Below are 24,015 nucleotides of genomic sequence, written 5' to 3'. Positions count from 1 at the left end.
ATTGATTATAAACACGTGCTTTTTTCATTGCTTTAGTCCCCAGACAGCGATTTAGGAGAAAAAAAGTATCCCCAAGGAAAGAAGAGTTGGATGTCAGTCCTGCATATTTTCGCAGTCCGAATCACTTTTCCCCAAGACTGTGCTGCTCTGTATTTCTACCACTACTGGTTTTTGTTAGCTCTGTAACCAAGGAGTTATTGCGCAGGCATTATTGCCTGAGAATGATGAAACCATGTTTCTCTTAACACTTGAGTTTCTCGCTCCTCTACTAAACTGGCACACAACATCAGCTTGTTAAATAGGCTGATTTGAGGAGAGAAAGCTGGTGAGAAACTGATAATCTCTGCAGGTAATCATTCAGTGACTTGGTAAATAACATAAAGCATAGGACTTGTAAATGCACAACAGCTTTTTGAATGCAAAGCAAAAGGTAAATAGACTGAGCCTGAGTTTTGAGGCTTTTTTGGAAGGACCACCAGAGTGCTCACAAGAACACTTATCCTGCCGCGTGGCAGAGATGGGTTCCGAGACAATGTGAGCTAGATCAAGAGTATTGCTTTGGGAGTGTCTCATTTCAGGCCCCGTGGGACACTACAGTTTTCAATACAACATGTAACATCAATTTACTTTGACTTTTCTGGGTAGCAAAACCATGTCTGTTTTGAAAGTAAAAACATTCATTCTGTTGCTGGTTTGATCTCCAGGACCGTATTATTGATGCTGGCCCCAAAGGAAACTATTCTCGTTTTATGAATCACAGCTGCCAACCAAATTGTGAAACTCTAAAATGGACGGTAAATGGAGATACTCGTGTTGGCCTGTTTGCTGTGTGTGATATTCCTGCAGGTAATTCAGTTTATGTTGGTTTTATTTTAATTCACAAAGCTAAACATTTTATGTGGTTATATTAAATCATGGGAGCTCATGGTCTAACTGATTCAGTAGAAGTATTTTTGTAGAGAACTCAGCACATGGAAGAGATGCTTTTGGTCTTCCTTTTACTGTATTGCTTCTTATCAGTGAATCCTATAGCTGTTTTTTATTGCTTACTTCTGAGGGTGCACCAAAGAGCCCTTAGTATCTGTGCACTCGTTTTGTGTTGTCTGTCAGAAGAGCAGAGCAGTTTTTGTTTTAGAGATCTCAAACAGTATTTCTGCATCTTTTCTTCAACTGAAAAAGGTAAACTTGAGTGAATCTTAAAGGGATGTTTGAAAATACGTATATTCTGGTTTCTGTACACACACACAGACACACGTGTCTAGCTAAAGCTGTATCACACATATCTACAGCTACACATAGATATGTAGGTATATGGTCTATGTGGTCAGTGCTTGTGATCAGTAAAAAGGGGGAAAAAATCTTATGAGAATAGATCAGCAAGCAAGTACAAAACCAGAAGGCGGATAATGAAACTTTTGTTTGTTGTGATAATTTTGATAGACTTCATTACCTTGTCCTTTGTAATAAAACAGTATGTCTTATCTCACTTAGGAACAGAGCTGACTTTCAATTACAACCTTGACTGTCTGGGCAATGAAAAAACAGTCTGCAAGTGTGGTGCCCCAAACTGCAGTGGATTTCTTGGGGACAGACCAAAGGCAAGTAATATGTCACGAGAACTTGACAGTGTCTTGTCAAACTGTTAGCCTTGTTTTTTCTTTTGAGATATGTGTAGGTGGACCAGTTTTATGTTGTGGTAAGAGTTAATCACTTCAGGTCCTGAGTAGGAAATTTGGCTAGGTACTGGCACTAACTGGAATAGCCTTCAATTGATCTTGGTCCCCTTGGAAGTATGAAGGAAGGGAGGGGTTGTAGGAACTAGACACTAGAACAAACTGACCAAAGGTATTCAAGTGCTGCACTAGACTGAATTCAGGGAGAGATGGTAGTACAAAACTGAATGTCACTGAGTAAATCCTATCCTGAAAAGCCTGGCTGTAGCCAGTGAAGTTGTTCTGACTTTGCAGCTTGTATTTCCTCCTCCTAAAATCTAGAATGTGTGCTAAGTTCATTAAAGACCTTTCAACTGAAGTTAAACTAAAGAGTAAAAAGTGGGAGTTTTGAAAAATAAACATAATGGGGGGAAAGATAGATGTAAAATTGTGTCACAAAATGGCCTGTGTGATTCAGGTCATGTTAATTTAAAACTGTCATCCAGACCTGGTCTAGGAGTGCAAGGGAAGACACAAGTATGTTTCCAAGTGAAAAAAAAAATTCTCAGCTGTGGATATAAAAACCCCCTTGTGGTCCTTCACACTGCACGGCATCAGGTGCTTCAGAGGGCAGGCTTAAAATCTCCAGAATTTACATTGCTGTTTTTCTTTAAGGGAGAAGCTTAAGCAGGGTTTCACATAAGCTCGTGATCAGTTTATGCAGACAACCATGAGGAAATGAAATGCTACAGTTCCATTCTGCAGGACTCTCTGCATTGGTGGATAGAATAGGATAAAATGTAAGCAGAAAATGTCAGATTGAAATAGGGATATGGTTTGGTGTATTCTTACTAGCACTTTGGACACAGTTATAGTTCCTGAAATTCTTCTGTCTGTTCCTTAAAGAAGAGAAGGGATGCTGGTCTGCATCAAGTCAAAGTATTGTCTACCAGGAATGCCGACAGTTTTGCTTATTTGTGTTAAATTTTTCTTTTGCAAAACTGGCATTTACAGATTTGCAACTTAATCTTTTAGAATTCTTCCACTAATGCCTCAGAAGAAAAAGGCAAAAAGACCAAAAAGAGAACACGGAGACGTAGAACAAAAAATGAAGGGAAGAAAGAATCTGAAGATGATTGTTTCCGTTGTGGTGATGGAGGCCAGCTGGTATTGTGCGACAGGAAATCTTGTACTAAAGCCTATCATCTCTCCTGTCTTGGTTTGGTGAAACGTCCTTTTGGTGAGTCACCTTGCCTAACTTGACTAAATAAATAACTCATTTATTTCACAGAACCCTCACAAGTATCTCTTTGAAAACATTCTTTTTGTATGGTGAGAACTTCACTTGTGCACAGTGTATAGAATCATAGAATCGCCAAGGTTGGAAAAGACCTCTAAGATCATCCAGTCCAACCATCCACCTACCACCAGTATTTTCCCACTAAACCATGTCCCTCAGTACAACATCTAAACTCTCACTCTCTCAGAGAAGTATTTCCTGACATCCAGCCTGAATCTCCCGTGGCACAATTTGAGGCCATTCCCTCTAGTCCTATCGCTAGTTACAAGGGAGAAGAGGCCGACCCCCACCTCACCATAATCTCCATTCAGGTAGAAGAGGTACCGTATCTCTCTTGTAGAGTGTGATAAGGTCTCCCCTTAGCCTCCTCTTCTCCAGACTGAACAATGCCAGCTCCCTCAGCCGCTCCTCATAAGGCCTGTGCTCCAGACCCCTCACCAGCTTCGTCACCCTCCTCTGAACACGCTCCAGGGCCTCAATGTCTTTCTTGCAGTGAGGGGCCCAAAACTGGACACAGTACTCAAGGTGGGGCCTCACCAGTGCTGAGTTCAGGGGGACAATCACTTCCCTGCTCCTGCTGGCAACACTATTTCTGATACAAGCCAGGATGCCATTGGCTTTCTTGAGTATTCTGCCAGCTTGCAAGTTCTGTAAAATGCTATTGTATAAAACCTGAATAATTTCTTCTTCTTGGATTCACTGCTGTATTTAAATGATGTCAAGTCTGGTACTTAATGATTTCAAATGAGCTTCAGAAGTACAATGTAGCATTTTGATTTTTGAGATTGGCCATTGTAGTTGCTGTCTCATCTTGTTTTCTGAAGGAAGCTGTGTGTTGTTCAGATGCTAAAAGGCAAAACTTTTTTAAAAGTCTATGACATTTTTTACTCGCTACTAATTTGTTCTTTGTTTTTGGTCATAGGGAAGTGGGAGTGTCCTTGGCACCACTGTGATGTTTGTGGCAAACCTTCTGTTTCATTCTGCCACTTCTGCCCAAATTCTTTTTGCAAGGAACACCAAGATGGGACAGTACTAAATTCTACATTGAACGGACAGTTATGCTGCTCTGAACATGTTCTTGGGGTGGATTCTGTTGAAACTCAGAAGACTGAGAAACCCCGCAAAAAACTGAACAAGTTGAAGCCTAAGAGAAAGGAGAGGAACAGATGGATGAGAGCCGAATGCAAATAGACATGGACTGCAGTTACTGCTGCCAACACTATCTTGTAGATAAGTTGTGAATATTACCAGGGAAGGACACAATTTTACATATATTCTGTAAAGGTTACGTGGGGGGGAGATTTTTTGTTTTGTTTTGTTTTTGTTTTGTTTTGTTTTATAAATCCACTGAGCCAACCACAGCAGTCTTCTGCTGCTTCTGCACTGATAACGAACTACATAGTTCAGAAAATTTCAGGACAAACCAGACTTATTACTCAGCATTACAGTTACACTTGAATTGTTACGAATGTATAAGGTTCCCTCCAATATTCTTTCAGGTTGGAGGTAGGTTAATATCAAACCAGGTAGGCGTAAACATAGATTTTGAGATAGTATTTGTCAACCAACAGATGTTTAAAATAGTATATCCTTGAAAGAAGATATTAGCTCTTGAGTCCTTTTAAGTGAGAAATGGCTTGGTCTGTGGTCCCAGTGAGATTTGCTTGCCTCGTGTGTTTTTGAGCAAGTGCTTGAATGCCATTCACGATCCAGGTGCATATCCCGACAGTAACCACACACATAACAATCTGTTTGTGCTCTTATAAAATAACTCTCCAGTGATTCTCAAAACATATTTTACAGCATCTTCCCACTAAGAAATGTGGTACATGGTGGGAAAGGCACACCCCGTACCAGAGATGGGAAATCTTGCCCTGTAAGAGACTTTTTTCTATACTGTTTTTTCCTGTATTTCATTCCAGCAAAACAGAAGTGATTTGATCTTGTAGAGCTGTACCGGTATGGATTTGAAGGGATATCGTCTTGCAATCTAGGCCCAGTGCCCTAGGATTTTTTTTTTTTGTTTTAATAAGAATAAATAATACCAAGCCTATTTGAAGAAAAAAAAGTTTCTTTTCTCAATGCCAAGTACAATGCAGAGGCAAACATTTCTTTGGAATGCTTGGATTCCAGGCATTGCAACTTCGCGGCAATGCAAAAAATGCCCAACAAGGAACAAAAAAGAAAACCATGGATGAAACAATGGAACAGAAGTTGAAGCTTGACTAGCTGCCCAAGTGCTAAAACTGATTTGTCCAAACAACTAATTAAAAGTGAAGGCAATTTTTGAAAAAAGCATATGAGGAACAATTTTAACGTGAAATTTAGCCCGACTCAGCTCCTTTTTACACGATTTATGTAGAACTGGCTACTTGACTTGGCAGACTGCTCGAAATCATTCTTGAGTTCTTTTAGGAGTTGTGCTCTTGACTAGCTGATGACCACTGTATTGTGCCAACAAAGCTGTTTTGACTTCTTTGCTCCCGTGGGGTTCCTACTCTTGCAGTGAGATAAATACACAAGATCTAGTTTTAATGGAAATAATATTAGAACTAGGAAAAAATGGTAGAGAAAAATGTCTTTACCTGTTTCTTCCCAGTGCGTGTCATTGGTGTGTGGCTGATTAGGCAGTGTTATAAGTTTTGACTTGTGCCATGTTATCCAGCCTATGTGAAGAGAATGTGTGCCTTCATGTCCATTGAAGAATTTGTGCATGTTCTAGCTTAGTTTGCCTTTGATAGTGCAGAAAATCTGTGTAGCCATTTTGAAATTGAAGCCTTGCTATATCCTAAAATGTATGTTTCTTTCCAAACGTTTTTTTCTTGAGAATTTGATTACAGATTTAGTTTTTGGAATTATTGAAATCCCCATTTATTCCCAACACTTAAAACTTTGGAGTTATTAGGAGTTATTAACTGAAACAGATTTTAAATGTAGCCTTGCCCTTGTCCTGAACTCTTTGATTTCTATTTTGTAAGCAAACGAATGCTTTTTGCTTTTAATCCATTGTGTAAACACTGTTGGAAAGTGTTGGGTTTTTTTCCCCAGAATAATTATGGAAAAAATAGCTCAGTTCAAAATGGGGGGAAAGTGTTACGTGTTTGTGTTTTTAAACTGGTATGCCAAGCCTTGCACTCAAGGAAACAATGAAGGTTTCTTAGTTGAGTTGGAGGGAAATTTTCCCTCTTCTATAGATATTTGTTATACCAGGACTGAAGCATAGGCCTGTGCCTAAAATGAAAACCAAAAAAATGTGTTATGTACATTTCTATCACTTCTTCAGGAAAGTGAGATCAGGTAGTAAAGTAGAAAGATTATCCTCATCACTTTGAAACAAAATGAAGGAATTTTATGTCATTGGGACCATTATTTGTTTGAATACTATACCATGTAAGGAAGACTTTATAAGAATACCTTTAAATAAGTTATTATAAAATCTTACCTTTACATTCCACTGTTTTGATGATTTGTTAAATTTGTAGTTGTTTCATTGCTTTTTCTCTTCGTACAAAGACTCTGGCACCCCGGAACAGTTATTCCCGATGCCCTAATAGGCAGATTCCCCTTTCCAGAAACCACCAGCTCCAATAGTTACTGTCACTGTTGCAGAAACACCATTGGTTTTGAGATCGGTTGTGGAGCCTACAACTCCCTGCCTTCCTCACAGGTGGGGCCACAAGCACATTTAGTATGGCAGGATGCAGGACAGCCACCCCTTTTGTATCTGTCTGTGGGTAAATAAAGACTTCAGTGTTCAAAGCAATCCCTCTCAGCACTCTTTTCATACCGTTGAATTGACACAAACAGATGGTAGCGAGTGGCTGTTTGACTTTCTGCTTCCTTCTACCTCTTCTCTGCTCTTTGCTACTCAGCTGCTTGGCCAATGGAAGCTTGCATCACAGACAAAAAGACTGCAAACTAGAAGTTTGCTTTTGAGTTGCTAGGGAATCGTTTCTTATGCTGATTACACGCTTTGGAGATTGATCCTTACAAGAAGCGTGGACTGTGTTCTTCCTTACACATGTACTGACCCCATGAGCCTCCCCTCACTCAGAAGGTGACCTGATAAAAGTTTTGCTTCCTGTTCAGAAAAGGTGGTTTTTAATGAAGACTCCTCTACCTTACTCTGCGGCACTGGGAAAAGAGACTGAAGTACTGTTTTTAAAAGACAACAAAATAAGTTTTTTTCACTATTGCTTCTCCCACTGTTCAAATACAAGGGAAAACAACCCTGGAAAAATTGAGCTTTCTCATGATGCAACTCAATACTTCTTAGCAACTGAATAGCATCTGAGTATGGCATATTATGTGACATTAAATTATGTACTTAGCATCTTGCCCACTGTATTAGAAATATGTATTTCCTTTTCCAGCAAACTCGTCAAAGCTGGTACTTGATAGGTAAATCCAGAATTTGTTGTTCCTTTATCACGTGAGCAAGCATAGAAACCATTTTCAGTTGAATATGTTAGAAGAATTTGCTTACGATCTAGGAAGAATAATCAAATTAAATGTCTGTTTTGTCCTGTAGCTTTGTGTTTATGGTCAGTTTTTGGGGGGCTCTTTTGTTTGAATTTATTTTGAAAAGCAAAATACCTTGAAAGATTATTAATGCGATTTTTCCACAGTGTAGAATCACATTCCATGTCTGACTGTTTGAGAACCTTCAGTGTCTTATTAAATATTAAAATTTATTCTTAGTTATTTAAGAAGTTGCTAATTCTTTTGGGGGAAAAACAGATCTATGTAGTTATTTTTGCAGTTTTTTCTGTTTTGGTTTTTTTTTTTTTTCCTTAATTTATTTTTTAGTCAAACGCGTGCTGTCTGAGCAAGCTTCAAACCTGAAGGAACTGGATGTTTCCATAGTGAAAACTTACTTGCACTCTAGGATTTCCTAAGAGACTTGCTGGAAATAATACTTAAAGCTCACGTGGAGGTGACAATGATTGTATTTTGGCTTGTTTTCACAGTGTTGCTTACCATAAAAAAAATTGACATTTTGTGCAGTCCCGTTTCTCCTGTTACAGTGCTGTTTTCTGTTACTCAGAATTTTATAGACTTGCAGTTATTTTGAGCTGCAGGCACGCAGTGCTACCAGCTCCATTCAGCTGGGCTCATCCAGCTGTCACTGCTGCTGTTCCTGTTCGGCCAGGTTTGAATTCAACCACATTTTTCTTTCCCAGCCAGGTTTTAGGTTGGGGCCGGTTTCCTTCATGGGTGGAATCTCCATGCCCGACTGCAGCTGCGCTTCCTTAAGAGCAAATCAGAAACATGCTTTACTGTTGGTTTAGTGTTCTGCTGAGATAACCTGGTGCTGTGCTGTCAGGACTCCGTCCTTTTGCTGCTCCTGTGGAAAGCCCTGACTTTGTGCACTGAGAAACTTAGAGCCTGCGTGCTGTGGACAGCATCAGAGAGCCCAGCAGAGGGGCTGCGCACACCCTGGCCCCCCAGCTCTCAGGACTGAAGAACAGAAGAGGGTTTGGGGCATCATTTCCTGCAGCTACATCAGCCATGAGGAGAGGACCCCATCCTGTCCCCAGGTGGTCACTGCTGCCGAGGACCCGTTTCTTCTTCCAAGAAGGGGGGATTCTGAGAGCCAGTGCATTTCAAGCAAGTAGCTGGGAGTGAGGACAAAGCACGAGGACGGGAGGTAACCAGCTTTCAGTGGGTAACTGGAGACCCGGGGCAGAAAGAGTCTTGGGATGGGACTGAGCTTGGTGTGTGGTTGGTCCATGCTGCTGCTGATCCAGGTGCCAGGGTTACCATCTGCATCACTGCTGACCACAGAGGATAACACACCTGTCTTCCTGTCCATTTACTCATCTGACAGAGCTGAAACAGATCAGAGAGTTGCTTTTTTGGTTGTTGTTTATTTCCTTTTTCTTAAAAAGCACAATAACCTCCCCTGGGATGAGAAGAATGAGCAGCGGAGGGCAGCAGCCACTTAACCCCTACCAGCTGGGTTCCTTCAGCTGGCTGCTGCCGCTTTAGCTCAGGGAAAGGACTCCAGTGAGCAGTAACACCTGCTTTCACCTCCGTGCACGCTCACTTAAAAGCACAGCTCTCATGACAGTAAGTACTGTTTTTACCAGGGCTCTCAGAGCTGATGAAGCACAGCACCGTGGAAGTGTCACAGCTGGATGATCTGAGCAGGGCTTTGCAGCCTGCCCGGTTTGGGAATGAATTTCACTGGAGGAGGAAGGTGTTCCTTCTGCAGCTCTATGGAGTAATATGAAGCACTGCATTAGAGACTGCAGCAGGAAACAGAAGGGACACATTTATCCAGGAATCAACCATGAGTTCAGTTGCGCATATTTTCCCACGGCTGAGAGGAAGGGGAAAGTTTGGGATTCCTTTTTTCATTTGACCCTTGCTTTCAAGTATAGGTAAAGCTTTGAGAATGGCAAATAAATAAGTAAATGTGCATGTTCCTTAAAGGAAGCGTATTTGTGTTCCTGCTCGAGTAGAAACAATTGTGTTGTGGGAACCCCAGTATCTGGAGCAGCTGCTCTTTGCTCCAGCTGTTGAGCTGACTGCTGAAATTTGCTAAGAAAAAAGAAATTGTTGTGAGTGGAGCTAGGAATTAAAGGGGAAGCTTCTGCTGTTCAGTCCATTTCATGTAGAACAGCATCCAGCCAGGTTGGTAAGCACAAAAAGTCACAACTGAAAAATTATTTGTGTTTCATTTCTCTGTAGTTATTTTAGCTATACAGAAATAGGTTGGTGATAGTTAAATGTTTTTTTGCATATGCACACATGTGCATTACCCTGTAGAAAAGGGAACACAGTGCTTGCTGGTAGCATTTCCCCCACTACCAGCCAGCATACACCGGCTCTGTGTGCTCCATCACTCCATACGTTGTGTGCCGCCCTGATCCTCTTGGTAGCAGCAGGGACTTCAAAGACCTCGTGCTATAGTCTTGCCTCCTCCTCAGAATTAGTACAAAGATTATAAGAATTGCACCTGTAAGGAATGAAAACGATGATAGTTAACTTTCAAATAGGAAGGTAAAGCATCAAATGAGGTTTGTTCTAGCGCTGACTGCTGTATTATCTTCTGGTAAATCTATAAGGAAAAAGCTTTTTATAATAAAGGTAGTGAAACACTGGTACTGGTTGCCCAGAGAGGTGCTGGGTGCCCTGTCCTTGAAGACACTGAAGGTCAGGCTGGACGCAGCTCTGAGCATCTGGTCAAGCTGTAGGTGTCCCTGTTCATTGCAGAGAGGTTGCACCAGGTGGCCTTTAAGGGTCCCTTCCAACTCAAACAATTCTTTGATTCTAAACAAAGTATTTTCTTCTCCTTTGGCTTGAACGCCTAAAAAATGTGGCTTACTTTAACAACTCAGCTTTGGCATCTCAGCTTTACCCTGAAAGATGTGGAGAACAGCAGTGGGTTTTCATGAAAAAACTCAGTTACTTGCTTTTCTAGTCCTGTTTGCTCTCTGCTCCACGGAACTCTCATTTCCCACCTGGCATCTTATCAACGCAGACTCGTTGCACTTGTCCCAGCCCACTGAAAGGCCACGCTGAGAAATGCTTCTGCTCTGTATGGTGCTTATAATGAAGTTCAAGAAGTAACTGACCTAGATCAACTGTGAGTCTAGACTGGGATCGGGACTGACAGAAAAAATTTCTTTTAGGCTGTGCATAGACGTGGAAATAATTGCAAGATATCAAGTACTGTGACATTTCTGTTTGTCTGTTTCTGGCATAAGCATAATCAGGGAAAATTAATCTAAACACAAGAGCGTGAATCTGTCGCCGTGATGCAATATGTCCAGACAAATGCATCCAAATTTGGATTGCGTGAGCAGACAATCTCACAGCAAACAATCGAGCTGTTACCCAGCCATGAAATGCTCGCAGGTTCCTGTGCAGGCTGCTTCTTTTGCCCCTCTTCTTAGCAAACTTTGCCACCCAGGGCTTCACAGAAGAGCACTGTTCTGTGACTCTCAGACTTGTTTATCAGAAACGCTGATTAATTGGCCATTGTTCCTGCATGGATGGCCCCTTCATGTGCTTCGTTTAAAACTACTTTTTCTAATTAATATTCGCTTTAGCTGGCATCTTTCCTGGCAGATTTTTGGACTGTAGCCTGACACAGCAGAATCTGGGCACCTGAGGTGGAGGAGCTTCTGCATGGTCCCTGGTTTGTGATTACATCCCCTGGACATCTCCAGGGAGGGGACCCCACAGCCTGTCTGGTCCCTGGGCCAGTGCTCCAGCACCCACCCAGCACAGCAGTGCTTTTTGTGCTTGTTTATGTCCTTTGAGTCCTAAGCTAAGACAGGATTTTGATAAGAGATGCTACTGCTGCTCTGTCATTGGAGAAGCTTTACTCCCTGTTTGCTGTGAGGAGTAAAATCTGTCTGATCTCCCCTCTGCCTTCTAACAGCGGTGAGCTGGACTGGAGGACGAGGGGGTCACAGAACTGTTGAGCTTAAAACAGAAACTCGGGGGTATGTGGCTTTCATGCCTTTGAATACCAGGAGGAGATGAAAGCCTCCTGGCAGGAGAGCTGTTTGCACAAGTGGCACTTAGCATTGCAGTTCATTTTACGTGCCTGTGCAGTGATCAGTCTCAGCTTGAACACCCCTATTCCAGCTTGCTCTTCTGCCCATTTTGCAGTCTCAAACAGTAGGAGCTGCACTTTGCATCATAACTGTTACCTCTGATCAAACTTTTCCCCCAGACTTGGACCTAAAACTACACAATTCTTTTTCCTTTGGTAGGACTACGAATGCCAATTTGTTGTTTTGGGATGAGCATTCCTAGTGTAGCTTCCTTGCTGAGAACTCATCCACCTGCTGGCTTCCTGCCCTACCCACTAATGAGCTAATTACTGCAGGTTGCAGGTGTCTGCATTTCCCATGCCCAGTGCCTGCTTCCCCATCACTGCAGTGAATGGCTCATCTTGAGCTGGAAAAGTATTAACTGAGGGCAGGAAGCCTGAAGTCTCACACACGAAGGGAAAGTGTCCATTTTCTTTCTTCTGGGCAAAGATATGCCTCTTTTGGAGCCTATATACACAGCTGCTTCCCAAGGATGAACAACAACCAGAAATCCATTATCTTACTAGTATAATATCCCTGTTTAATATTCAGCCATATCCCCACTTACAAATGCGGAAAGGACTATCATTTGCATAGAAAGTAGTGCATAAAAATGACAGGTTGTGTGATGTGGAGGAGGCACGTTTTAAAGGACAATTTCTGCATTTAAACCACTTTTAACCTGTTAAGCATGTTAATTCAGCCTGACTCCAGTCTTTTATATTGTGACATTGCAGGTCACTGTGCTGTCAGGATGGGGGAAGCCTTAAGAAAGAACGGGCACTAGGATAGCTTAGGGCTCTGCAGCTCCTTTTGCTAGAAACAAGGAAGGGACACCAGCTTTCTGCTCCCTTTTAAAGAGATGAGCAACCAGAAAGACCTTTACTAGAAATCCAAATTTAAGGAAACATAACGTGCACTGTGCAGAGACATAACCAAAGAAGAGCAATGCTCACCTGCCGAGAAGAGGGCCAGGAAGATGATCACCAGTGGTGTCAGCTGGCAGGAGCTGCCCACCTTGTACAGGAAGATCTCCATGCAGTACTGGGGTGCGGTGCTGCCCGCGGGGCAGAAGGCATCAGGAGGGCACTTTATTGGGTTCACATCTGGGCTCTAACCAAGAGGAAAGGCAAATTCCTCAGCGCCAAACAGCAGAGAAGGTGGCAGGAGGGTAAGCATTGCCTCTGTGCTACATATAGCATGTGTGTAGAGTGTTCCAGTGAGGCACTGGCACAGGTTCCCCAGAGAAGTGGCAGATGCCCCATCCTTGGAGACACTCAAGGTCAGGCTGGAAGGGGCTCTGAGCACCTGGTCAAGCTGTAGGTGTCGCAGTTCATTGCAGGGAAATTGACCCACCTTTATGGGTGGGTCCCTTCCAACTCAAACAATTCTATGATGCCTTCTTGAGTTGGGGAATACAGTGAAACCTGTTTTACAAAGTACCAGCTGCCTTGCTGTCTCAGAAGAGATATTAGAAATGACAAACTGAGGCAGAAGTAGAACTAGCAGCCAGCCACCTGGAGGCCTGCAATATCCAAGGACCAATAAATGAACCTGCTATCATGGAACTCAGGTCCTGTGGTGTTTTAAACACTTCTGTACCTAGTTAATGGATACCTCATCCCCTCACTGTGCCCTGATGGCCCATTGAGGCCAAGGGTGGAACAAAGCCAGCCTGCTGGTGCTCTGATTGCAACCCCACTGCTCTACAAGGGCTCTATCTGTATTTAAGAAAAGGAAACACGCTAAGCTAAAATTAGCCTTAATTAAAAGTGTATTAGCTGTACTTGTTCATCCCAGCTGCCAAAGCAGCCGGAGCAGACTCACGGGGCAGTAGTGGTTCTCTGGGCACGGGTCACAGCTCTCCTGGCCCCGCTGCAGTTGGTATTCCCCTGGCTCACAGGGCTTGCAGGCGTCATCACCCGGACCTTTGAACATACCTAAATAGCAAAAGAGCACATTAGCATCTGGGACTGGACCCATATGCAATTGCATATGGATGAGTTTGCTTTCAAAGCCACATGGAGAAAAAGCATGAAATACTTCATGTGCATGACAAAAGCTGAGCCTGAACTTTGGTAGTAGCTGGGTGGCAAAGGGGCAGGAAGGGGAGAACAAAAGCATAGGGAAGGAGACTGAGCGATACCTGGTTTCAAATCTGAGAACAGCTCGAGTGGGAGTACGGTGGGAGCTGGGTTAGTGCTGAGCTGCAGCTTTAAAGCAGAGGGAAGGTAGGAGTCAGAGGTCAGCAGCGTTTCATCCCCTCTAATTCCAGGTTCAAGCACCTTTCCCAGCTGTTTGGAGCTTGCAGAGTGCAGTATAAGACAAGGCTCAGTTTCCTAAGCTTTGTGGGAATGACAGGTCAGGGAAGTCATGGTCTCAAAGAGATAAATGCTGGTTTGCATGAAATACATCTGACCGCCGTGCTCCAGTGCAGCCCAGCAGTACCCACAGTAGAGGAGGGCTTGGCACAACGCGTCCTGCCACAGTGGGACAGCCAGCAGCACTTTTCCATCGCTGAGGCAGCAATGGTTTGCTCAGCAGCTGTCCGCTAGGCCACTCCTGGTGGCAGGGAGCAACATCCTCTGGGTTAAAGGACCAAGTTTTGGGAAGAAATCCCTCCATTCTGGCAGTGGGGTCACACGCTATTATTTTGCTTAACCATGCAATGCACTGAGGTTGCTCAGTGCCCACCATCACAACCCGTCACGCGACCCACCTGCTCCGCACAGCATACACTCCTCAGCAGCCTCACGTGGAGCCTCACGCCCAGCAGGACAGGCCAGACACACCGTGCAGCTGCTGGTGCTGGGAGGGAGCGCAGCGAGACAGCACCATGAGCCCAGCACTGAGAGCCCAACCCAACCCATCCCACCGCCTGCTTCTTTATGCACGCGCAGCCTGAGGCTGAATGCTCCGCTGTCTGCCAGCTTTTACCATATTGTAGGCATTTGTGGTGTCTCTCTCCAGTGTAGTTTCTCCCATATGTCTAATTAGGGTTGGGAATACGACGGCATTTCTATCCTCTCCTTGGTCTCTTATTTGCATGAAGCTTGGAGGAACTCGATCTCCCAGCCGGGGCTGTTCTCCAGCACACTTGACTGGAACTGCTCAGTAGATGGTGAAATGAGCAACAGCCATAGGGCTGTGAAAGCCCCAGCACTGCTTTTGTGGCAATAAAACTGAACTTCGGCAGCAAAGTTCACCTCTCCCAGGTGCCCTCTTCCTCCCTAAGCCCCCAGAACAGCTGAGGTGGGAGTGGGGATAGAACCAACCCCAAAACACACAAACCAACAGTTGTCCTTCCCTTTGCTGCAACACAGCTGGCAGAATCCTCCCCCTTTTGGAGAACCTCCTTCAAATCTCAGCACCGCCATCCCTACAGCCTGGAGAGCCACAGTGTCTTCCCTCTGGCCACTGCTGGTGCTCAGTGGCTGCTACCAGATGTGCTGCTCCACCCCAACTAAGGTCACGCGAGGATTTCTTACTTGCAGAACGATCCAGGCAGGCAAGGCAGACAAAAAGCTGCATTTTGATGTGAGCTAAAATAACCTGGAGGAAAAAGGAGAAAGTTCTCAGGATCTTTCCTCCATTATCCCTGTCCCCATGTTGCTGGCTGCTCCTGTTCTGCATGCAAACAAATGGACTCAGACTCCCCGCTGCAAGGTGGGGAGGAGGGCAGGAGGCACAGAAACATGTGGCACGAGCTACAGCTGAGCAGGAGGGAAGCAAAGCCTCCTCCCTCGCCTTCCAAACGAAAAGCAGCTTATTAACATTAATAATTGCATGATCCATGGGCCACACTCACGGACTCCTCTGTGGTCCAATGTAAAAATTCACTGAGTTAAGGCAGTGAGGTGCCACACACTGTCACCCATGACAGCCTCCAACTGCTGCTTATTTACTTTTTTCCTCCCAAACGCTGCAAATGATAGCCAAGATCTGGGTGTGAGACGAGCAGTTTTGTGCACAGATTTTCAAAGGACGACTTGTGCATGTGTAAAGAGTGCTTAATTGGTGTCCAGAATAGCTCCCGCATTGCATGTGCTATTTAGCATTGCCTATGGTATTGCTATTAGCTTGTTGCAAACAGGAGCGTGACTGCATGCGAGACCTGTTCTTTCATTTTGCATAAAAACATCAGTAACAGTGTGGGAAGAGATATGCTGTTCTATTTTTGGCCTGAACAAAATAACCCATTTACTCATCGGTGCTTTTAAGTTACGCAGTAATTGCATCTGGCCATGGGTAAAAGCCTGTGCAGTCTGATGGGAGTGCATGGGGTTGCATACAAACAGCTCTACCTTCCTGGCACGCGCTGCAGGCTGTGGCCCCCGACTCGTTGGCGTAGTGGCCAGGTGGGCAGGGTGAGCACGCAGTGCTCCTCGTAGTGCTGGGGGAATCAAGCAGAGGTTAGTGTGGTTTTCTCCTACTGAGGCTCCTCTGTGCTCGAGACAGCGGAGCACAGCTCTGTTTCACTACCAAGTCTAGAAATAGGGAACAGGCTGCCCAGAGGGATTGTGGAATCTCCCTCTCAGGAGATATTCAAGATCCTCCTGGATGCTTTCCTGCTCCACCTATTGTAGGGAACCTGCTTTAGCAGGGGGTCGAGCTAGATGATCTCCAGAGTTCCCTTCCAATTTCTACAGTTCTTTGATTCTATGGAAAGGGTACTGAACCACCGGCACTGGTGTGGGGGAGTCCTGACCTGAACTAACAGGGACTGTGGGAATAGGGATGTGCCATGTCAGGCCTCTGGGAGGAGGGGGAGGACAGTGGGGAAGGCAGTGGAGGAGGAAATCTGGTGCATTTGTCACCAATAGGGCCAAATCCCCAGCCACAAGCACGTGGGTTTAGGAGTCTGTTAACAGCCAGGGATGCTTAGGAGGAAAACAAAGACATAAACCCCAAGGCTGAGCAAGATTTGTGGGGGGAGGGGAATAAGAAGACAACAGGAATAGAATCAAATACTTCTTAAAGCAAACTGGCACAGGACTCTGTGTCAGCCAGAGCCACTCACAGGCCAGGGACACTGGGTTCTCCAAATATTACAAATGTGAAGCGCTACTGTTGGAGCCCTGGGCAGCTGACATGGCTCCTCTCCGTTGTCCCTCTCCTCCTTCTGGCTCAGAAGAATTTGTGCAGTGCCCTGGGACAGATCCTGATTTGGATGGGCCCTGTACAGCCTGATCTGGTGGGGGGCAACCAGCCCACGGCACGGGGTTGGATCTGGGTGGGCTTTGAGGTCCCTACCAACCTCAGCCATTCTGTGATTCTGTGCTATTTCCAAAGGCGTGGCACAGAAGCCCAGCCTGCAGGCCACCCGTGCCCTGAGGCACCAAGGCCACAGGCTGGGCTAGACCAAGGCTGGCACCCATCATGGTGCAGGGACAGACCTTGGGCCCGGCTGACACCTCAGGGATTTGAGGCACCTGGAGTCCTGCAAGGCCCCAAGGCTGACAAACTGGGGAAGCACTGTGAGGGAGAACACAACCATGTCCAGGCCCAGCAGAGGCCATCACCTACTTGGCATAACGTCCCTTTGGACATGGCAGGCACTGCTGCTGTCCCCTCGCAGGCTGGTAGTGCCCTGCTGGGCAAGGAGCACAGGCACCGGGGTCCATGCATGAGCCCTCTGCACAGCACGAGCAGCTCCAGGTGTCTGAACAGGGACAGAGAGAGCAGGATCAGCACTGTGAGGTTTAACTTCAACCCCTCATCCATCCCCTTGGCTTGTCTACGGGTCACAGCAATAAACACAGCTGTTTGGATCCAGCTCCTCCATCAAGACAGTTTTTGGGGTAGAAAATAGTAGCATTAATGCTAGTGATGCTGCTGTGCACCATTAGACAGGAGAACAGCCATGAGGCAATCTATGGTCCCAATTCTATCAACATGAACTTCAGGTAATTACCAAGATTGCTCTTTCCTCTTCCAATTTGAGGAGAGAGGAGGGCTTTCCTTCTTCCCCACCACCACACAACAATAAAAATAAATGCACTCCTTTTGATTTCTGATAAATTTACATCTGTAGGAAGCAGAACTGAAGCAGAAAACCCCAAAGCAGAGAATCTGCCTTAAGCAGAAACAGCTTTCCTTTGAGCACGGGCAACGCAGCATTCCCACCAGACATGAGCTCTGGCAGTCTGTGCTCCACAAAACAAATCTGAGCTACACAGAATAACTGTATGGGACTTGCAGTGGTGGCACATAGCAGATTCATGCCCCAGCTCCTTGCGGAAACCAGTCTTTGGCACTGCAGGAGCTAACCATGGGCAAGAGGAGAAGGTCCTGCTAGGACACATCCTGTACACAGGATGGTGGAAATTACCTCCTGTCCTCTGCAGAGTTACCCTAGAGCAGCCACTACATGCTGGTCTTGCCTCCCTTTGTCATTCCCTTTGCCACCTAGCGTAGGAGAGCTGAGGTGAGCACTGGCTCTTACCATTGCTGGGAACGGTCCCCGGGGAGCAAGGAGCACACGCTGTCACGTTCACTCTGCTGCAGTTCGAGGGCTCAGTGGTGGTGAGGGATGGGACCACTGACGGGACCCCAGGAGATGCGGTCATATCTGGAGAGGTGACCCAGGCACTGTGGGATGTGGCCATCGGTGCTGTGGGTCCATGAGCTGTGGTCGCAATCCCAGAGGTGAGCATAGTGATTTGTGGGGTGGTGGGCAGAGCTGGAGCGGGAGGGTTTGTGCTTGGGACAGCAGATGGCACAACTGTAGGGGTCGTGAGGTTTGTCACTGTTCCAGCTGAGAGTGTCCCAACAGCAGATGGGGATGTGGGGGCTGAGGTTGCGGAGGCACTAGAAGACATTGGGGTTGGTGCAACAGGGACTTGGGTGGTGGTGGCACTCAGAAGTAGTGGGGTTGATGCAACAGGGGCCTGGGTGGTAGCTGTCTGGCCTAAAGCAATACCTAAGAGAAAGAAAAAAACCATCATTAGTGATCAAATTATTGTTCTCCCCTTAATTAAGGCTTACCATTAGGTCCTAACCAACTGCTTAACTTTTGTGTCCTTGTTTGGTGTCCAGAAATTGTCTTCTGCTACTATTCCACTTACAGAGCAATGCAGAAACACTGGCAGCATCTGAGCATCAGAGAATCATAGAATCACCAAGGTTGGAAAAGGCCTCCAAAATAATCCAGTCCAACCATCCACCTACCACCAATATTTTCCCACTAAACCATGTCTCTCAGTACAACATCTAAACATTTCTTGAACACGTCTAGGGACGGTGATTCCACCACCTCTCTGGGCAGCCCGTTCCAGTGCCCGACTACTCTTTTGGAGAAGAAATTTTCCCTAATGTCCAACCTGAATCTCCCTTGGCACAACTTGAGGCCATTCCCCCTCGTCCTATCGCTAGTTACATAGGAGAAGAGGTCAACCCCCACCTCACCACAACCTCCCTTCAGGTAGTTGTAGAGAGTGATAAGATTTCCTGAGACTCCTCCAGACTGAACAATCCCAGTTCCCTCAGCGAATCCCCATACGACTAGTGCTCCAGATCCCTCACCAGCTTCATCGCCCTCCTCTGAACATGCTCCAGGGCCTCAGTGTCTTTCTTGCAGTGAGGGGCCCAAAACTGGACATAGTACTCGAGGTGCAGCCTCACCAGTGCTGAGTACAGAGGGACAATTACTTCCCTACTCCTGCTGGCAACACTATTTCTGATACAAGCCAGGATGCCATTGGCCTTCTTGGCCACCTGGGCACACTGCTGGCTCATGCTCAGCTGACTGTCACTGAACATCCCCAGGTCCTTTCCTTCCAGTCTTCTGGCCACTCTGCCCCAAGCCTGTAGCGTTGCCTGGGGTTGTTGTGGCCAAAGTGCAGGACCCGGCACTTGGTCTTGTAGAACTTCATTCCATTGGCCTCAGCCCAGTGATCCAGCCTGTCCAGATCTCTCCAAAGGGCCTTCCTATCCCCAGGCAGATCAATACTTCCTCCCAACTTGGTATCACCTGCAAACTTACTGAGGGTGCACTCAATGCCCTCATCCAGACATTAAACAGGACAGGCCTCAATACTGACCCCTGAGGAACACCACTCGTGACCAGATGCCAGCTGGATTTAACTCCACCACCACTCTCTGGGCCTGGCCATCCAGCCAGCTCCTTACCCAGCAAAGAGTGTACCTGTCCAAGCCACGGGCTGCCAGCTTCTCCAGGAGAATACTGTGGGAGACAGTGACTCATGTGCAGCATCGCCTGCACACGAGAGTCCAATCAAGCACATGCATTATAATCATAAAATCATTTAGACTGGAAAAAAACCTTAAGCTCTTCATCCCAGAGCTGAGAGGTCTGACTCTCTGAGATAAAGGGTTGTGAGAATTGCCTGAAACACTTGGTTTTGCTGGTGGTGCTGAACACAGCTTACCCTGAGATCCCTCAATCTGATTTAAGATGCTTGTCAAGTAGCTGCCTGTTTCATCCCATCTTGGTTAAAGGGATCAAGGAAGAAAAGTCATGGGTTTGGGATTTTTTTTTAAGCTGCTCTGGATGCATCCAGTAACCCAAAGGGAACCGGGCTGTGGGCAGACTTGCTTTGATTCCAAAATCCCTCCCTTGTAAGAGCAGGGGTGCTTCACAGCCAAGGAGCTGTAATCTTCAGGGAATTGAGGGTATTACTGCACTGCAGGTTGTTTTGCTGTGAAATGCAACAGACTGAAATGGTGCCTGCTGATGAAAGCGATCTCTGAAGCACATGACCACAAGGGATGGATGTTTCTCAGTCTCAGGATGGAGGAAAAACCCATAAAACTAAATGCAACAAGTAGTGAGTTCGTACTGCATTGCCCCACAAGTACATTTCCCCGATGTTCGCACTCTTCCAGCCAGCGCAGGTCTCTGAGCCTGCCGGAATCCATCAGACACCACAGGGAAAACCGAAGGACTATTTTAAGGGGCTGCTTTAGGAGGGTGACGGAGACAGAAGAGCACAGCTGACACCCAACGGCGAGGTTGGGATGAGGAACAATGGGAACAGGAGGAGGCTGTCAGACAGGCACCAGGTGGCTGGGGATGCACGGGTCACTGCAAGGATCTTCCCAAAGTGACCTCCTTTGATTTCTTCTCCCTGAGCCTTTGATTTCTCACTCTTTGAGATACGTCCACCCACACAATGCTGGACATCTCTAGCACTGGGGCTCAGCACCACCTCAGCATAAGCAACAACAACATATCAGTGAAGTTGGCTGGTAACACCAGTTGTATTTCTACAGCAAAATCATGACGCTGAATGAAAGAGTCCTTACAAACCTGAGATCACATGGAAACAGACTGCTCAGAGCACTCCCTCCTATGCATATACTGACTGCTTTGTATTCAGGAGTACAGAAAACCCAGTCTTTCTGTAACTCCTGGGAGAGGCAGCAGATGAGCACCCAGTCATCTGCACCACTGCCTGCATCTTGCTGTTTTTTCTCCCAAAACAGAAACACTGCATTTAACAGTGAGGGTTTTGTTTCATGTTTGTTTGCCCACGGTACACATCCTAGAGACCAGGAGACATCAGCACTCGTCCTACACAGGGAGAGCAGCTCCTGGCCACATTGCCTTGGCCACACTTTGACCCAGCACCAAGATGCACTATTCCCCTTGTCCAACTCAGCAGTCTTAAATCAGTCCACTTTACAATGTCACAACAATTAGGATGTCGTGGTAAGAAGGTTCCTGAACCTTTGATGACAGATCTGAACCTTCATAATGTACAGAACATGCAGCACATGGCAGTGGCTGAGAACTCAAAAAAGTAGGATGGCAGCCCCTTTGTTTCTCTTCCCCCACATCAGTCTGCTATTGCTTCTTGAAGGAACTAATTCTTCAAGCCAAATAAAACATAACCAAGTCAATAGCTGTCTGTATAAAGATGATCTTTGGTGAGTTCCTACATGTGAATAACTGGTTTCTGAGTTTCCCCAAACTCCATGAATGTGCCAGGCTACAGGTCATGTCTCATTACACGCTCAGGCTGTCCCGGACACACACAGCTATGACAAGGCAGCCAGGTAATTGAATCATAGAATCATTAAGGTTGGAAAAGACCACTAAGATCATCTAGTCCAACCGCCAACCCATCCCCACCCTAGCCATTGCCCCCAGTGCTAATCTCCAAGTTTCTTGAACACCTCCAGAGACTGTGACTCCACCACCTCCCCAGGCATTTTAGGATTAGAGGTAATGGCCTGAGAATTGCTCTGAGAACTTTTCACATCATGGGAACCTCAGGGTCCCTCTGGCCCAGCCCTACCCCAGCAGGGCCACCATAAGCAGGGAGCCCAGGCCCACCTCCAGGTGGCTATTGGAGATCCCCCAGGGAGGAGATCCCACAGCCCCTCTGGTCCCTGTGCCAGTGCTCCGGCACCACCCAGCACAGCAGTGCTGCCTAGTGGGCAGGGGAAAAGGAACTGAGGAGCACTGTTCTAGCACCGCTGGTGGGGTCCTGCTCCAGCAAGGCTGGTGACCATGGGCCCTGCAAGTCCCCAACCCACTGAGTGCCTGAGGGCTGCAGGAGCAGAGGCACAAGTACAGAAATATTCAGGCATGTTTATATATGCTCCTAGGAAGACCTAGTTACCAGAACACCCCTAAGAAAGGGAACGTAGTAGGGCACCTTCTTCCTTTGGGTTTCAGATAAGGCCACACAAAGGCCAGTGCACTCAGTCTGCAGAGCAACTGAACTTACACTCTTTTCTTTAAAAAGCACCTGATGGAGCTGTAGGTGTCCCTGTTCATTGCAGTGCACTTGGACTAGATGGCCTTTAACGGTCCAACTTCCAACTCGAACAACTGTATGATTCTGCGATAGGCTGCTCAGCCCACTTGCAGCATTGTGCGTCTTTAAGGTGCTGTTCCCAGCACTTCTCTCCTCATCTTCCCCCTGTCCACCCCACGCTAGCAGAGCCCAGCGGTTTCACCAGCACACGCTGTGTCACCATGCCCCACGCTCAGCCCCACAAAGCAAAGCGGCACTGGGAGGGCTCACCTGTCAGACACGCTGTGGTCAAGCTCCAAAGCAGAGGAGGGGTCCAGGTGCTCATTTTCCCTGAGCACTAACAGCTCGCAGAGGGGCCAGGCCAGCAGCTGATCTCTCACGCTGAGCTGCTTATCCCGCGCCGCTTTGTGCTCGTCACCTGACTGTGATCATGAGGCTCAGCCGGATCAGCCAACCCCCCAAAAGAGGGGGTGTTTGTGCACAGAGGCTGCGGCAGGTCTCAGTGAGGCCTCCTCGAGGTGCAGTGCATGCTAAACCTGGAGCAGAAGAGCAAACCTTATTCTCTTCCCATGCAGAAACTCATTCAAGGGGAGCAAGGCGCTAAGGAAAGAGGAACAGGCAGAACTGGGCTGGGCTGCAGGCCAGGCCCCGTGATCTCCTCAGGGGGTAGGATTGCACTTCTTGATACCCGGGGTTTCCTGCAGCAAGAACAACAACTCAAGAAGAACCACAGCTCAAAGCAGTTCCCATTTTAACTGATACAATCGCATCAGGTTGGACGAGACCTTAAAGCCCATCCTGTCCCACCCCTGCTGTAGGCTGGTTGCCCCCCACCAGATCAGGCTGCCCAGGGCACTCTCTGGGCAGCCTGTGCCAGGGTCTCACTACCCTCTGAGTGAAGAATTTCTTCCTGATGTTTAACCTGAACTCCCCTCCTTAGGTTAAAGCCATTCCCCTTTCTCCTGCTGCTATCAGTCCGTGTAAAAATTCGGTCCTCTCCTGTTTATACGCTCCCCTCAGGTACTGGAAGGTGACAATGAGGCCTCCCCGTAGCCTTCTCTTCTCCAGGCTGAACAAACCCAGCTCCCTCAACCTCTCTCCATAGGAGAGGTGCTCCAGCCCTCTGAGCACCTTTCATGGCCCTCCTCTGGACCTGCTCCAGCAGCTCTGCATTCTTCCTGTGCTGGAGAATGCAGACAAGCCACACCACAACCCAAATCCCTGCTCTGAGGAGCTCAGTCTGTTCTCAAAGCACTGAATTCCAGATGGAGATCCCCAGGAAGCCAGACATGATGTGTTGGGTTATCACCAGAGTTGAAGAGTCACCAATTGTGATGATGACTTGGAGATGAGGCCCCATCCCATTCTCCATGTGTGTGCCAGCAGCTATTCTGTTCACTGTTTATGCCACTCCTTCCTCTCCTTTCAGGTGTTTGCACGTTGCTCCCAAGACAGTTCCTACCCCCACTACCGAGATTTCAGCTATCAGGACTCGGCTGATCCACAGCGGTCACCCAGAACAAGGCACAGTGAGCCACCATTTTGTGCACTGGAACCCAAATCCCAATCGTTCCTCAGCACAGCCTGGAGAGGTGTGCCAGCATCACAGCCCTTCCCACACCCCTTCTTGGTTGATGGACCTGAGCCACATATAAGCAGCCTCAGCTGCCGCCCTCCACGCCACGTTGGCTTTTCTTGATGAGCAGAGGAGCTGAGGGGAGACCTCATGGCAGCTGCAGCTCCTCACAGGGAGCGGAGGGGCAGCGCTGAGCTCTGCTCTCTGT

At 46.8% G+C, this 24,015-nt stretch overlaps 2 protein-coding genes across 10 annotated transcripts in view; one reads left to right on the top strand and one right to left on the bottom strand.

Moving 5' to 3' along the window:
- Positions 1-7,646, top strand: part of NSD2 (nuclear receptor binding SET domain protein 2) — a 104,849-nt gene extending 97,203 nt beyond the window's left edge. For all 7 annotated transcript variants that reach the window (XM_021393788.1, XM_021393790.1, XM_021393783.1 and 4 more), the window contains 4 exons: positions 705-846; positions 1,492-1,598; positions 2,688-2,892; positions 3,875-7,646. In XM_021393788.1, coding sequence (XP_021249463.1) covers positions 705-846; positions 1,492-1,598; positions 2,688-2,892; positions 3,875-4,143 — 723 coding nt within the window. In that variant the 3' untranslated portion in view covers positions 4,144-7,646. The remainder of the gene's footprint in view (positions 1-704; positions 847-1,491; positions 1,599-2,687; positions 2,893-3,874) is intronic.
- LOC110397473 (flocculation protein FLO11-like) lies at positions 7,884-23,864 on the bottom strand. Of its 3 annotated transcripts, none has more exons than XM_021393798.1 (10): positions 22,502-22,900; positions 17,950-18,426; positions 17,031-17,166; positions 15,809-15,897; positions 14,993-15,056; positions 14,224-14,312; positions 13,332-13,444; positions 12,461-12,617; positions 9,720-9,916; positions 7,884-8,203 (listed from the first exon to the last, which is right to left on the bottom strand). In XM_021393798.1, exons 1-9 carry the CDS (start codon positions 22,554-22,556, stop codon positions 9,765-9,767), a joined length of 1,332 nt encoding a protein of 443 aa, XP_021249473.1. In that variant the 5' UTR covers positions 22,557-22,900; the 3' UTR covers positions 7,884-8,203; positions 9,720-9,764. The 3 variants fall into 3 exon arrangements, with proteins under 3 accessions (XP_021249473.1, XP_021249472.1, XP_021249474.1); XM_021393797.1 differs by having other exon boundaries at positions 7,884-8,784; positions 22,502-22,899; XM_021393799.1 differs by lacking the exon at positions 7,884-8,203 and having other exon boundaries at positions 8,803-9,916; positions 22,502-23,864.

Source organism: Numida meleagris, chromosome 4, assembly GCF_002078875.1.
Source record: "Numida meleagris isolate 19003 breed g44 Domestic line chromosome 4, NumMel1.0, whole genome shotgun sequence".
NCBI classification, from domain to species: Eukaryota; Metazoa; Chordata; class Aves; order Galliformes; family Numididae; genus Numida; species Numida meleagris.
This window is presented reverse-complemented; position numbering and strand designations above follow the sequence as displayed.